The sequence below is a fragment of the Cyanistes caeruleus genome, chromosome 4 (genome assembly GCF_971803275.1).
Source record: "Cyanistes caeruleus chromosome 4, bCyaCae1.hap1.1, whole genome shotgun sequence".
NCBI lineage: Eukaryota > Metazoa > Chordata > Aves > Passeriformes > Paridae > Cyanistes > Cyanistes caeruleus.
In genome coordinates this window covers 34,332,449-34,349,206 of record NC_141704.1, presented here as the reverse complement: position 1 = coordinate 34,349,206, position 16,758 = coordinate 34,332,449, and the positions used below count along the sequence as shown (strand labels likewise).

Sequence of the window (16,758 nt, the reverse complement as noted above, 5' to 3'; positions counted from 1 at the left end):
TGTTCTGTATATAAAATGTAATTAGACCCTACTGGTCTATGAGGATAAGAAAATTCTACTGGGTTGGAAACCATGAAGGAGAGTCCAGTTGGGCATTTTTTTACCTTTCCTTGGAGGCAGAATTGAATTACAGCCAAAATCAGTGATCTTTACTACCATGCGATTGTCTACTACACAGTTTGTGGATTTGAGTCGACCATGGACTTCAGTTTTGCTTGAGTGCAGGTAAGACATCCCCTGTGGTTGAGAATAAAAGAGAAAGAAAGCACAACACATGTGAGACACTCAGATGTTACAGACTCTACAAGAATGCAAATATTAGCATAATATCTGTGCAACTAATTAGATGGACTTCATCTGCAATGGATATGCATAAATCACAATTCCCTTTCATATTATTATTTTACAAAGGAGACTTTCCAAGGTCATAGGAACAGTCAATATTGAGAAATTAGGAAGTGGGTCTTGCCATAGGAGGCCATCCTTCCTCTTAGTTAACAACGGTCTGACATAGCATCCTGGTTTTGTCAATATCAGAACACAAGTAATAAGGGAAATGTATTTCCTCCCATAAAAGTTTGCAATTTCACTTGCAATAAATGTTTTTTGGTAAATTTAATATAGATTTCTTGGAAAGTCACACAAAGAAGTGTTTCCAACTACACGTTTATCCAACAGACACAAGAGGTGTGAAAGGAATTGATCCTTATGTCTGTATCTTCTTTGAAGATCACTATACACCAGAGACTTTATTTGAAACACTGCAGCAGATCCTCAAACTGCAGAGGGCTCCAGAACAGTCAATGCAGAGAGTGTCAGATGATGCACTAGGGCTTAGATCAGACAGAGAATCAGACTAGACAGTCATAAAGGTCTCTGCTGACCTGACTGTTTATGGTTTTCTCTGTACAAATCAATACATACCAGCTATCCATGAGCTAAACTTGAAGCTAGCATGAGGCCTGGCCAATGCAGTTTCATCTCTATTTCCTGAGACTCAGACTCCTGACTCACAACACACACAGGCATACAGAGGTGTGCAGCTTGCTCCTTTTTACTCATTGCCTCTGAAATTATCTGATTTAGTCCAATACACTCAAATGCAGTGCAATACATGAGAAGGGGATGGCACGGAGACACAGCAGGAAAAGAACATGATTAAGTGGGTGTCAGCTGAAGAAGGGAATAGATATGCTAATTTGTACCTCTTGCTATTATTTATTCTGTTTCATCTCACTCTTCTAAACTACTTCAACTCACACCTATTTATAACCTACTGTTGGTTGTTTTCCTTCCTATAGTCCTCTTTTCTTCGTGCTCAGTATATGAAGTGCAGTCTATATCCGGTGGAAGCTAGAACATATATGTCGTATCTGTTTATCTTCTTCTCTGAATGATTTTCCACTTAGGCTCCTACATGTAAAGCTCATCCTTTTGTATAATTGGTAGACAGAATCTCATCAGGCCCATGTTGTCATGAATATACTCTATATACTCTATGCTGGGTTTTCTTTTCAAATACTGGGCTACCCATGACTGGGAATGGATCAGCAAATGCTACAAAAGATCACTGAGATATGAGCTGAGTTTGGGCAGAGCAGATGTATGTCTGAGACCCAAACAGCCTGCAAAAGATGCAATCTCTGGAGAATGTTGTTGGACTGGTTATCCTGGACTTATTTAGACCATACCAAATTTACAGAGTTCTCTGCACACTCTACCCAAGGAACACATTTCTTCATTGCTTTTTGCATGCAGCCCTGATGATTCTGTCCAGGATGTTTTGCCTGCTTTAGGCTCTATTTCCTCCAGCAGCGCCTTCTTCCAGCTCCTGCTTTCATTAGCCACAAAATATTCCCATTACTGCAGCAGAATTCCCAATTAGTATCAGCATCAATTGACAGATAAAGGTAATTTAGATTTCCTTACCTAAAGGCTTTCTTGTTAATAATTTCTGGAGGCAAAGGTCTTATAGATGTACCTGATAAAATTTTCTCTTTCCTCCCCACTATTCTGTGCACCTACCTGAAAACACAGAACCTATTAAAAACCCACAATGTGATTTTCAAAATTTATAGTGACTTTCAATACAATAGTTCCAAGTATTTGAGCATTCTTGTAACCTTTGCTCTGGAGCTCTGAAGCTTTAGTTCTGACTGACAAATCTTTTCCTGGCACAATGCAAGAATATTACAATCCCTTGCACAATATCCTGCAGCAGCCGCTTAGTTAATAAATAGTGTTGCAACGACAGTGTATGCACTAATAACTACAAGGCTTGATTACTGCAATTCTCTCTCAGCAGACCTTTCATCAGAGCTCTTTGGTCACATGGCCCATCAATCCTAGAGGCAGCTATGATAGCAAAAAGGCAAGAAAAAGCAGGGGGAGGGGAGGAAGTAGAGTAGATTTCGGGCTTCCTCTTTGGCTTTTCAATAGTTCTATTGACCTAGAGACCGCTCCAAGAATAGTCATCATTTGGCTGCTTGCACCAGGGAATACAAGTGACCCGGTCTTTGTTCAGAGGCACATGCAGCAAGCATGGTACAAGGACTGTTTGGGCCATGGTAAAAGCAGAGTGTACAAAAGTGATGGTGAGGAGAGGGAGAAGTATCTCAAAAGGAAGGCAAAGGAACTGCTGCACCAGGTCATAGGTATTTTAACAGCCTGGAGAGCTGTGTCTGGACTTGAAAAGGATAGATACTGAGATGAGAGAAACTGGAGTTGAGAGGCCATGAAATGGCTTCTTTAAAAACAGAAGTTATTCAAGTAAATGTAGATAGGGTGCTTGGAGGTTTAGAAGATAAGGTTTGGAAAAAGCAATACAAGGATTTCATGGAAATGTGTAGGTCCCAGAAGCTTCACCACAGTATCAAGTCAAGGAATAGGAGAGGCTGGCAGATCACCCAAATGACAGTAACTTTCCTGTTGTTCCTAGGTACATACAAGTTTTCATGAAGAGTTTGTGAACCATCCCTGCTAACACAACAAATAATGCTCAGGAGCCATTCCACATAACAGATGCTGTGTGCCAGTCCATACTCAGATGCCTGTCCCTTGTACCAAAGGTACAGCAAATGACTGGCTGTGAAGTCTCAGTATGAATGCAGTCATTGGTCATTTGGTCAATCCATTCAGAGGGACTGGGATTTCTTTTTCCTCATGAAAGGAGACAGTACTAATCCTTATTTTCTAAGGAAACATTTGAAGGTGAACTGCAAAGAGTTAAAAAATACCCTGGGTTTTGATATGTTTTAAGGAGGAAGGGAAACTCCTCTGCTGCTATTTAAAATGAAACTTTACCTGAAGGTTAACTAAACTCATTAGTTTAGTTATTAAGTCATTAACAAGGCCAACAAACTGTGACAATTTGGATTAAGGGGGCTTTAATAAAGCACAAGATTTTCAATATCTCTTTAGAACAGACACAGTAGAGTCATTCATTATGGAGACCAAATCCAAACTGGTGCATGTAAGGAAACAGGAGGACCATCCAACTGCAAACCAGATAGGAAGAGGAGAGCAGCTGAACACTAGCAAAAAAACAGAGGGGATTCTCTACATTATCTGTAGAGGTATAATGAATTATTACACCAATGAATTACAAAGGGTCCTTACCTACTAGCTAAACAGTTACAAGTCTCTAATGTAGAACAGAATTTCCTTTACTGTGCATATTGATTTTTCCTACCACAAGGACCTAAAAAGCAAAGATCTGTTGAAAGCTACTGAAAACCAGCCTTGGTTTCTGTACAAGATTAACTTTTTTCCTCTCAAACTGCTTGAAATGGATAGCTGTAGTGAGAAACTAGAGTTTCTCATTCTAGTGAGAAAGTCAGGAAGGTACATAAACCGTTTGTTTAGAAAAAGTTGATCCCATCTCTGGATATATATTAGAATAATTATATGATTTGAAAAAATACAGTTTTTCTCTATATGCTTTACCTGAGGCCACAAATCAGTATGTTTTGCAGAGCTTGTGACTGCACTGATCAGCAGATTGTAACCTTGTGATCTTCGAGCCACATTTCTTTAGGGTATACTTCATTTGTTTATTTATAAATAGTCCAAATCCAGTTCTGGCCCCTATCTCCTCCTTCAGTCTGAAAGCCACTGGCTTCTCCTGCCTCAGATACCTGTCCCCAAAGGAGAAAAGACTGGGAGGGCATACAGCTCTAGGAAAGAAGAAAACCTTAAGAGCTACACTCCTCAGCGAAACAGTTTTGTGTGACAGGACAGGTTGATTTACATTGTAGTCAGCAGTCCACTTACCTTGGCAATATCATACATGACTGAGATTTTAAATTCCCAGTCCATGAACGTGCCATCAGGGTAGGATATTTTATCATTTAAAACATCCTGTCAAGAGAAGAAAAGTTTTTCAGGAAAAAAAAGCAGAAGATGAGATATGGGTATACAAATTTCAACCAACAACTTTGTTCTTTATAGAGAGTACATGCACTAGACCTGAAGCTGACTCAAAAAATAGGGAATATTAAATATACATTAAGTTTACACAGAGCTAGAAAAGTAGGGACAACAGAAAAGAGGGGTTTCTGCAATTAAAAATAGGTTTTGAATTTGGTCCTCAAAACAAGTCTTTAATAACACAAAGTAGCTCATGGTTAAACAAATGGTCAACTTCTGCAAGAGGAAGGGAGAGGATTTTCCATGGTCAGTGCTCAAAGGCCATTTCCTACCAATTTACTCCTAGCTTTACAAGTTCAAAATAAACTGTTGCTTTATCTTTGCCTGACAATCATTTACAGTTTTTTCAGCCATAATGACATCCCTTGATAAAAGTAAACTTCTATGAGTATGCCAGTTTACCAGAAAACAACTTAGAGAGAGAACAATTATTTTGCTGCCTTGCTGTGAGTTTGTTCCAGAGACCACTGCTGCTGATGACAGTCTTTGTATGACCACAGAAGCAGAGACAATATATGCCCTCAGAAGAGCTGATGATTATCACTTCATGATTGGCACTGAAATAATATTGGTAGTAATAAACCGTAAGTCTTTCCATCAGTCTTTCTTTTGCCAGCATCAATTTACCATTTCTTTTTAAAAACAAAAATGAAGGGTTGTTTGCCCTTATAATGCAGAACTTGACATTTTTCTCCCTTACTAATATGGAATATATTCTTTTTTGTGTCTTGCACAATCTGTGGTACACAAGCACATCAGCAGAGACAACAAGCTACAGCTTGGAAAATGAAGAATAAGTTATATCCTATATGTTTCCAATAGGAGACACAATACAAATATTGGCTGTCACTGTGGCCTGGGCCTGTACTTTTCCTTGGCTCCACCTCACCTCACCCTCTTGCTGTTGAGAACCATCAAAGTGACAGCAGCACCTGGGGAGGGATGGAGAGAACGAAGCAAGGGAGAGGAAACTTAGAAACCTGCCACCACTTGCTCAGTCCATGGCTGCTGCATGAGGGTCAAAGACACAGGGATGGGGATTTCTTTTTTACTTTGAAATTTGATAATTTGGGGGTAGAAGGAGACCTTTAAAATTCTTTACCCGCAAAGAACCTCTTTCGCAGTATTCAATCACCCCAAAGATCATGGTGTCTATCTTCACAGTGCCATAGAACTTGGTCAGGTTGTAATAATCAATCTGTAGGAGCTAGAGCAGAGACATTTAATCTGTCTTCAAAAACAAACATTTTTAGTACAGAAACATAGGACTGTGGACACTTGTGTGACACAGCTTTTTATCTCAAGGTCTTGTAAGATGTATGAGTTTCCCTTAAACCAGAGTGTACTAAAGCACTGAGTGAAATACTTGAAGACATTTGTCATTCCAGAGCCTTCCGGATTTGGGAGATAAGAGTGGTTGCTGTTGGATACTTCAAGTTAATTCCAGAGCCCACTGTAGTATCTATTACTGCCTCTCTATCAAACTTCCCAGCTGACCAGAATAGCCATTATGAGTGACAGAATGTTGTGAATCAGTCAGTAAATGAGCTAGTAATAAAAATTTAATGATGCTGCATGATATTATGGAGTTTGTCCATTTAAATAGACAACTGTAGTTTACTTTGAGGTATTTTTAGAGTTTATTGAATTCACAATATATAGCAGTGTTGTGTAAAAGGAAAACCATTCCAAAAAAAAATGCAGTACTGCAGGCAAATTAATCTCCCATGTTGAGTCTGTATGCAGAAGTCAGCAGAGAGTAACTTATATTTAAATAGTTGCAATTGGCATTCAATAATAAGATTTAACTACAACATTCCACTACTGATGAATTAGTATGATATGAGCTAAAAGAGTGCAGTGCCTTTTAGCATCAGCTATAAAAATTGATTTAGTAAGGCCATATGACAGCACATGAATTGCTTCATTCATCCTCAGCTTGACTGGCACACAGTCCAGACTCTGAAGTGGTGATGAGATCACATAACAAAGATAAAGTTCATCAAGCAATATCCTTTGAGGAATTCATTACCTGTCCACCTCACAAACATGAACAAGCATATGGCTGTTGGAGTTGACAGTGGAAAGCAATTACTTCACTCATAGATTCCATCCCACCCTGCTGTGTCCAGTTCCTATGTGCAACAGTTACCTTGTTCAGTTCCATTTTTTGCTTCTCTGAGAAATTACCATCACTGTTTTTGAGATCCTTTAGGATCACCACCTGAAGGAAAAATAACAGTGGGGGGAAAAAAATCATAGGTTTAGTACAGCAGCAATTCACCTTTCTTTTCCAAGAAATGTCCATAGAAAGAAATACTTCAGAAGCACCTGCCTACTGCTTCACTGTTGGAGTTTCAGTTAATCAGCTAATAAGTACTGGAACTATATTTTCTTCAAAGAATTTAGCTCTATCAGTTGTGCAGATTTTAAATTAACAAGAATATACTTCAATCAGGCAGACAGCTCTACTGAATGCACAAGAATTGCCATGTAAATAGCTTGTTCTCCCTTAACCTATTCACCTCTTCAGTACCAAAATGTATCAGATTTTTGGTTCCTGTGTTTATGCTTCTGTGCTCCTGGGCTAGGAGTTCATAGAGTCTAATAATTATCTTTCTGTCAGTAAAAAAAATACAAAGCAGCTGATAGGGAACAAATTACTTACTCCTTTCATAAGAACAAACCATTCTGCAAGGTCAGGGGAGGTGGAATGACCTCCTCCCAAAAAGTGCCCTCCTAAAGGAAGGGAGGAAGGAAGCATGGACACTGCAGTCAGGTTACCTTCTTGTCATATTTGCCCTGGCGCAGTCTCTGGGTGGTGTCACGTCTCTTATCTTCATCAATCTGTGAACAAAGAAGAATAATTAACTTGCAATTATCACCTACTCCCCACTTGACAGGTCCAGAGAGATTCGTAATGTCTGTGTGTGCCACACAGAGAAGCATAACCCTTTCTCTCTAGGGAGGGTCACTACATGCCACAGAAGGTGTGGAACATCCATGCCACTCCCAGGCCCTCCACCTGCTGTTTTCATGCTCTTGGGCATTACACAGGCATAACAAAGCACTGGGAAATCATTTGTAACAGAGACTGGAAGTCAATACCCAACCCATTTAGCCATCACAAAATGAGCTTTACTGATGGGAATAGTTATATTCTATTAGGGAACAATAGATTGGGAATAATCTCTACTTCTTCAATACAGCACATATGGGTTAAAAAAAGAAAAAAAAAAAAAGAAAAAGTTAACAGATCCTAGTCCTAGCAGAACCTTAGAGTGTTGTAGTCAGAACATGTCAAAACCTCAGCATTGATTATCTTTAGGAGACAGAATCCAAGACCTAGCTTTGGGCACTGTGCTTCTCTTACCTTCAAACTAACATGACTCGTCTCACTGGTCTCCAGAGGCAAGATTTCCTCAGGTGGTATATGGGACCATTTCTTCCACCGGCGCTCATTATCTCTCCTGTACTTCCTGAAGAATAAGAGAAGTCTTTCAGAATTTCCTCCCAGTGAACCGAAACCCTCAACAGGAGATTAGGACAAGGAAGCATCTAGTGTCAGGATGACACAAGGATGGTGTGGCAGGTTGATGAGACTTGAGCACAAGCCCTGTGGCTCTCCTCCAGTTTTTCAGTTTGAGGATACTCTTTAGTTCTCCTAGCTTTGGGAAAGCCTAAGTCCTCATTCATTCTATAGCAGAACAGAACATATTTAGCAGAACAACTGCTAGGCAATTGCCAGAGTCTCAGGGGTGGTCAGAAGAATTTAAAGCATAAAGGGCCATCTGGATTTTATATAGTTTTCTCCTCCATGTTATTAAATGTACTTGGAAGAGAGGTCCCACAAACAAATGCAAGCCAATGGAAGTCCTGCCATCAACAGTGGATAGTAAGAACTGCTGTGAATACAATGCCAGGAGAGGAGGTGTTGAGTGATGAGGTGCTTTTTTGTGGGTATTCCCTTGTATTCTGCACATTTTATAAAAATGAAGAAGAGTCATTGGAAATGGGAGAAAGAAACTTCTGTCTCCCTTGCAAAACTTCAGAGCAAGCACTGTCTTAGAGAAAAGCTACAAGACAGCTAGGGCTCATCAAATTATCTCCTTACTTGTGCAAGTCCTTCCTCTACTAAAAAGCCCCACAGGACTGACTGGAGCATTTGCAGGAAAATCCTAACATACTGATGACTGCTGGCAAATGCTCCAAATGGCAGAACCCATACTGTTGACTAACAACAAAATATACCCTTGTTCATTACATTTTTAGTATATATTTGCACAAGAAAAGGAAGACCAACAATTGCAGTAAGAGCCATTTTTCTCTCTTCTAGCTTGTAAGTTGTGTCTGCGTGTCACTAGGATGCACTGTAGCTCAAACTAGTATCAGCTATATGATACGTTCAGGTGATTATAAACATATCAAACTGAATGAAAATCTACTAGGCTGACTATTTAGTTATATGTTTTTCTGGACTTGGAATTTTTACTTTGCAGTCAGAACTACACAGGTTGTGGAATACTTCAAGTGGGCTAGAGACTTAGGAGATAAAGATAATGAGGCATTTTGTTGATTTTCACAGTAATTTCTCTTCTTTGCTTGTTAGGGAACAATCTTTGGTAGCAATTATATTTGAGAAGTTTGCTATTATTTTGATACTACAAATGCAAGTTTTATTCTAAAAAGTTCTCAGAAATCTCTTCTATATTTCATGTTTGGGAATATCACAATGATATGTATACAATAATAATCCAATCATCTAAATGGAATCTTTAGGTTTTATACATCTGCAAATGGAAAAGTATAGAATCTTTTACAAGTCCATACTTTTATTTATTACTTTTTGTAGGCATTGCAAACTTTACTGTCTGTTTATATGTTAGTGCTTAGATGTGACAATGATTAGCTTCTACATGTCTTGAGTACAATTGGATGTGTAAGAGTTATGTATCTTTATCTCTGATTTTTCCCTTCTTTTAGTTGGGAAGGCAGATTGGCCTATTCAAAATGAAAGAGCCTGAATAGCATCTGTTTCTAATAAACTTTTCCTAAGATTTGATTTTCTTGCTTTTTCTTAAGTTCTCTGATACATAACGAGATGTAGACTGAAAACAGATGCACAGGTAAGATAATTTTTTTAAAGACTAAAGAAAATTCTATACTTTGGAATTGTGGTGGGATTTCTTCCATCAAAAGGAGGCATCAATGATTTCTATTTCTGCTTTTTTCATAATGATAAAGCTGGACTTAAACACTGCAATTTCAAGCTGTTAGAAAAAATTTTATGCAGGGTGTTGGACTGAGTTGAAGGAATGGATCCATGCAATGAAAACACCAAAACCTCATGGTGTTTTGACTCCTACATTGTCTCAAGAGAAATACCACCTTCTAGACTGAATTTTTATGTCAACAATACATTACAGAAATATAAGTGAATCCCAGGAAAGATGGGTAGTAAAGTGGAAAAATTCTGAAGATTGGTCTGAGACTTATATTTCTCTGTATGTAGAGAATCTCTATGTAGAATCAGAGCTTCTTAGCAGAATTTAGAACACTGAGCCTTGCTGCATCGTCTTCCTTGATTATTAACCTGTTATAACACCACCATGGATGTAAGCACTGTTTGGCATATATCAAAGAGTTCACACAAGGGCCAACTACATAGGTATGTAAGGTAAGCTAATGAATGGCTCTTCAAGGAGAGATCAAAGGCATTGTCCTAGTGGGAAAACTGTTCAAGGACAAACAAACAGAAAGCCAATGGGATTTGTACCTTAGAATCAGCAAAGAGATGATCAGAACCAGAATCACAATTCCTGTGAGTGTAAAGACAGCAATAGTCAAGACGTGTGGGCCTGCAAAAAAGAAAAAGTGAAAGATAAACAACTTCATGGAGGATACTGAAAAACAATATTGTATTTAAGAAATTACCCTCACACACACATGCAAACCACAGCAGCTGACCAAGGATACTTTTTGATCATACCCAAATTAAGAGGCTTTGGTAAAGTCCAGCACTGCCTTGGGATGACACTTGCCTATTTCAATGTGGGATGGAGCATGACCCAGAGCAGTGCAGTCTTACATCCCCACCTGAGGCATGGGCAGTCTGTAGGGATACCCAGGCAATGGTGCTACTGCATGGACTGTACTCTTCAGTAGGAAATTAATATGCTATAGAGGGAAATTAATCTGGTGGCAACATAAAGTCAGTAAAGTGTCCTTGGAAGCTGCCAGGAGCCAAGCAGTTTGAAAATCATGTTGTTCGGGCATTTGAGGACTTAGACACAAAAACCACAAAGCACACAAGAGCTTTAATCCTGAGCAGGCAGACAGGATGAACAAGGCTGGGAACTGACTAAGGTTTTAATGTTCATTGTCTTACTGTGGAAAAGCAAACTGAAGCCTCTCTTGTGTCTGTTCTTGGAACTCAGGGATACTGGGAAGGAAAGTTGGCCACCACTAACTTCCTTTGAAGAATAACAGGCCATTATCACAGAGCTTCAGCTGGTGGTCACATGTCTAGAGTGCACCTACTTTACTGAGCAAGTGTCTCAGACAAAAAAGGCAGAGGAGAATCCAGTTTTGCAGATTGCCGTGTTGATTAAGGCCAGTAAAAGAGCTGAATTATTCAGCCTTACTGAGGCAAATATTCATTTCTGTTTCTGTGACCAGAAACAGAAATGAAGGCACACAGAAAAAATGATCAAGTGTAAAAATTAGTAAATAAATAAAAATCAAATTTATACACAGTAGCTACCTTCAGAAGCAAGTAGCAATTGAGGAGGGATTTTCAACATACCAATTTTTGTGCCTGGATCTGACATAGGATTAAGTTTATCAACTCCTCTGGATTTTGGACCCAGATTTCTGCTTTGATTTTTCTTGTTCTGGGTATCACATCTCCCCACCTTCTTTCAGTATGTTCATCAGCCTAAGGGCCTCATGGTAATTTAGCATTAGTCTGATGCTCTCTGATGAAAACCACCAGTACTATCATTTTCCTCCACAAGTTAAGTCACCACTATAAAATGAGAGATAAATAACAATGGGAAAAGACATTTTGCATGAAAATTGTCTGAAACTTCAAGTTTGTGAATTGTAGCATGAAGTTTCAACAAACAGATTATAGTTTCCTAAGGAAGTGCTGTGGGACCATAATTTCCCTTTCCTGAGGTTCTGCTACCACCTCCTGGCACTTAGTCTTACAACAGGCAGAGGGAGAGTGCATTACCTATTAACTGGTCCTCTGGAACCATAAACGTTTGTTGTATTGGAGAATGATCTTATCCATGTTTAGAATGAGGGTTAAAACTTTCTGAATAAAGGGAAAATATGGATGGAGCCCCGTTTTCTTCACGGAATACTGTGAGGAAAGTAGGCAACAGAACTGGGTCAGCTGTTCTCAGTTACAGTTTAGGAAGGAGCAAGGCTCTGGTGGTCTGCACTGTTCACCTACCTGAATGAAAAGATATTCCAGATTGGAAAGTTTTGACTGGCTATTGCAAGGCACAGTGATTACTTAAACTTTGTCTTTTTTGGGGGGATATATTTATTTAGAATCACATAGAAGGAAGTTTGTTTTTTTTAAAAAAAAAAAAAAAAAAAAGTGAAAACAAAATAATCAAGTGCCTTTGGGAGGCAGTTTAGTTTAGTATGGCTTGGCCACAGTGTCAGGCTTCAGTTAAGCACTAGATGTTAAGCTACTGACATTTGTACACGCTGGCTTTCTGCAATTCTCTTTTTTACCCCCTTGTACAGCAGCTTCAAACAAGGACATACCAAAGGGAATATTTGAAAGATATTTCAGATCCACTGACAATATGGCATGTTATGGGGCCCAAGGGATGGATGAGAATGGGACTGGAGCAACATCAAGAAGACAGGAGCTAGAAAGCACAGAGCTCATGGAGCTGGTACAGGGAGATCCTGTGGCTGATGTGTGCACAGACAGCAGTCATGGTCATACCAAGAGAAACCAGAGATTTGACCAGAGATGAGAAATCAAAGCTCCACTGAAATCCCTCTACTCTTAGAGGGAGTAGAAAAATTTTCTGGAGTCTTATCAAAGCTGCTGCCTCTTCCTGGTAGCTCCCATGAGTCCCTCACAATGAACCACTACTCTCTTATGAAGGATAAGGCCTAATTTGAGAGCGTCTGATTTACTTTACTAAGGAATAAAAATGTTTAAACCCATTTTACCACCTTACTGTGAATGGACTCTTAGCTAGCAGAAGGTGTTTGTCTCTCCAGTTATGATTTGCCTACTCCCTAATGGAGGCAAGCAGTACAGTAAATTAATGGGAAGCCTTTAGCAGAGATTTTTAACAGCAAAATCACTGGATTTTCACTGATGAAATTACTCAGGTGAACACTAACCCACTGTGCACTAATCCTTGTGATTACTGCCACTGCAATAATTTTTATTCTGCATATCATACCAGGAAGCATATGCCCTTCCATTGCCAATTACCATGTGGCAGCAGTCTTAAAGGGGGAAACAATCTCAGGCTGATCAGACTGACAAGGCTGTACTCTCCTATGCTGAAAAACAAGGGACTTCATCCATTCTATCTAGGAATCACAAAAAACTCAAAAGGTAGTAATTTCTGAGATTTTAGATTTAAAGTTTGGGTGTAAACAGAGCCATAACCTAGTTTCTCATGGTCTTTCTTCAGAGTCAGCTCTTCTCAGAGCCCCCTGAATCTGCACAGTGCTGTGTCCTCTCCCCAGCTCCCTGCAACAAGGATAAAGGGACAAGCAGATACATGCTTCATGCTCCATCAGATGCTCCATCAGATAACAGAAATGCAGAGTCAGATAACTCATCATAACCTTAATTCTGCTGCCTTTCCCAAACAGTCTTCCAAGCAGTTTACATCACTACCACCTTATAGTGAAGATTATTTGTTTGGGGGTGACTTTCTGTGAAATACCCCATGGTATTTCCCATAATCACTGGTACAGGATCGAGTTTTCAAGGGACTTGGTATCAGCACCTAAACAGAAATAAAGTTCTTGAACTGGACTGGAGGCAGAGAACATGGGGGGATGAGGCAGGAGAAAGAAAGATGCTGTTCTGCACCCAGCTGAAAGCATGCTGGATCATACAGCAGGTAGATCTCAGGACTATGTGACTTGTCTTCAAAGAGGTAGGTGGTAGGTTGAATGGGTGTCTCACCAGTGCCTGGAGTATCACTGGGCAGCCTGTGGTTCTTCCAGATAAAATCAGGACTGTTAGTCGCCTCGTATGTCTCATTGCTTTGAGTGTTGAAATACAGAAGAGGTTTGAACTACAGTATGGAAGAGGGAAGAAATGCAGTCAGCAACTGTGTTCTCCCTCTTTTGTCCCTTGCTTCAGATTACCCTCAATAAATGTATTGCCCAAACTCAAATTAACTTTCCTGCTACAGTGGTGCATTTCTCAGTGTAGCCATATGTTTGGCTTCCATATTCTTTCTCATTCCTCCCCTCTCTCTGAAAATTTACCAATCCCACAAAATACCAGCTGCACTTCACTTAGTGAAATCACCAGATTACATCAATCCTGTCAGCCTCCAGCACACCTCACATGACCCCCTTCTGTCATGCACAGCATGCCCTGGCACTCCACCACTCCTGCTGTAATTATTTTCATCATTCTTATGCAATAGTACAAGGCATTTTGTTTTTCCTTTCATATATAGAGTCAAACAGTTGCACCCTGGACATACATACATAATTTGCAGTCTGTGACGTGTACAGCACGGTCAGATTGGTATCAATGTCTCCAAATTCATCTAGAGTCACAGGACCCATTACACCTGCAGACACATGGAATTAGTCATTTTCAGAAACACAAATAAGGGGCAGGAAGGATGGGATAAATAAAAGGATTTCTTATAAATAAAGGATACTTAGGATACTTTTCTTCTTCACGTATGTGCTAGATACATATCAGCTCAGTGTGGTGCTACTTCTCTTTTAATATCACACTGCACTTTCTTTACAAAATGCAATAAAATGTGTTGAACTGACAGCATCGAAGAGGAAAGTCTCCCTCTAGCTACAGGAAATATATATTGTCAGATTTCTTCAGCATAACCAAGAATGTCAGTCACCTCCCTTGAAGAGACCATTTTGGAAGTGAGAAGCAAAATAGTCTGTTTCCACCTGCAGTTTGAATCTATCAGCAATAAAGAAAATACAAGGATATTTCCATTCCCTTTACTCTTTTGAAAGCTCTAATAATAATGTTTTAACTATGTTCTTTTTGCCTTTAGCCTCCTCTCACTGTATGTCAGCAAATGGGCACAATGAGAAACTGCCTGTGTAGCACATTGCAATGATTTTCCCAAATCCCTCAGCACAGCTTGATTTTGCTCCCATGAAGTCAGTTGCCTCAACATGAGCACAAGCTTAGCCAATATCCACCACTCCTGAAAATCTCACCTTCATTTTTCCCTTTTTGTTAGAGGACAAATTTTCGATCAGCTTCAGATTGTCCTTTTGCTGCTGTTGATGATGAATTGTTTTACTTCTCCTAAGTTCATCAGTATTATTTTAGTTCAGCAATTACCTTCTCCCTTTTCACCTCAAAAACTGATGCTAACTTTTTCATGGTCCACCTTCTTAATATCAAAATAATTATTGTATGAAATCCCTACTGTACCAGACTCCATCACAAGAAAAAATGAAGGTGATTCAACACCTATCACTTTTAGGATTTTTTTTTTTTTTTTAACTAAACCTATAAATTATAGCAGGCATTACAGTGCTGTATTTTGGATGAATAAAAATGTTTGTGAAACTTAACTTTCAAACTTAAAATGAAGAGATGAGTTTACTGATATTCAGAAAGGTTTGCTGTCTCCAGGAGAAGTTAGTTAATTCTATTTTTCTAGGTATTGGATACCACAGCTGAAGCAAAAATAAGCCTGCAACCTTTCTTATCTTAGGAAAATCTAGGAAACTTCTACACACGCATTTTCTGAACATAGGTGGAACATATACACAAAACTCTCAGTCATCATTTTTGTACAGATCTTTGATGTGAAGCAACAACTGGGATTGTACTGCCAGAGAGATAATGTTTTCACTTCTTCATGTTAGTTTTGCCTCTGTCTTCTCCTAATGATTGAATTCTGTGACTTTAAGCCCATGGCCTACAAAACAAAAGCTCACCATTTCTAGACAACCCATGAGAGGAACAAGTTGAGTAAGAAGAGCCAACCCACTGTCGACTGGCCTACACTCACACTGCAGGTACCCAGGACTACACAGTTTTGTAAACTGGAAAAGGTTAAAACTACTCCATTAAAGCTCTTCCAGGTCACTTCAGAGTCATTCTGAACATCAAATACTGAAGATAACATCCTTCTAAAAATTATATAAAAAGAAAAAAGTCTGAGAATAAAATTCACTGAAAGGCTTGGACTTGTTTAGTGTAGAACTGACTTACCCTAAGAGTGCTTAAAATCAAATTTCTTTCCCCTCATCAATTTAGTGAACCCTGCACAGGACAGTACTTTTTTTTTACCTTCAAAAGTGGTATTTCGGAATTCAGTGATTAAACTGAAAGGTGACACTGGGCTCTGGGAGACAACAAATTTCTTGAGACCATGTCCAAACAGCAACACTGCATTAAAATAGCCAGCAAGAAAGTCATCTTCCATCTAGAACAAAAGAAAATAAAAAATGGCTGTTTGAGAGTTCATGTTTCTGCCATAGAGCTATAATAACTTTGATTGGCTTAATTTGGCAGCAACTCCAGCATGGAAGATCAGAATCTGCTGAACAGGGAGTGAGTAGATGGCCAATGCCACGTGAGTGTTCTCATTTTGAAAAAGAGAGGTAAACAAAATATATTTTTGATGTATGAAAACAGAAAGGTGCTGAAAATTTAAGAGGCCAATGTAAAGGTCTGGCATGCCAATCCTGGTGCAAAGGATTCAATAAATCCTACACTGTAGGTTCTTGGCAGTTCTGTTTTGCTCAGTGTGTCCCAAAGACCCCAGCTTTGGATTGGAGTTTCTGTGCAGGTAATTCAGTGTGGTGCCAGCAAGTTTGGGCTTCCCAGAGGCCAAAGCTCAGGGGCAAGGAGCTGTGCCAGAATTTCCAGCAGCCTGCCAAAGAACTGGCACTCAAAAAGCATTAAGCCCAGGCTAGGGGATCTAGAAGCCCCGTAAATACAGCCAGAAGCTTCAAGCTGCCTGCTGGGGAGCTGAAGCTCAAAACCACAAATCCTGGAAGGAACTCTACATGAAGGACCTGGTTCCTGGGCAGACAGCAGGTGTATCAATTTCACTAAACAAATACTACATTTTCATAGGTTCTCCTTTTCTGGAA

The 16,758-nt window shown here is 39.5% G+C and overlaps 1 protein-coding gene across 4 annotated transcripts in view; it reads right to left on the bottom strand.

Annotated features, from left to right (window-relative positions):
• Positions 1-16,758, bottom strand: part of GUCY2C (guanylate cyclase 2C) — a 54,075-nt gene that overhangs the window by 15,784 nt on the left and 21,533 nt on the right. For all 4 annotated transcript variants that reach the window (XM_086887626.1, XM_023934154.2, XM_023934122.2 and 1 more), the window contains 10 exons: positions 15,950-16,085; positions 14,149-14,234; positions 13,613-13,724; positions 10,205-10,286; positions 7,802-7,907; positions 7,213-7,275; positions 6,581-6,652; positions 5,531-5,635; positions 4,273-4,359; positions 105-237 (listed from right to left, as the gene is read on the bottom strand). In XM_086887626.1, the coding sequence (XP_086743752.1) occupies positions 105-237; positions 4,273-4,359; positions 5,531-5,635; positions 6,581-6,652; positions 7,213-7,275; positions 7,802-7,907; positions 10,205-10,286; positions 13,613-13,724; positions 14,149-14,234; positions 15,950-16,085 (982 nt within the window). The remainder of the gene's footprint in view (positions 1-104; positions 238-4,272; positions 4,360-5,530; positions 5,636-6,580; positions 6,653-7,212; positions 7,276-7,801; positions 7,908-10,204; positions 10,287-13,612; positions 13,725-14,148; positions 14,235-15,949; positions 16,086-16,758) is intronic.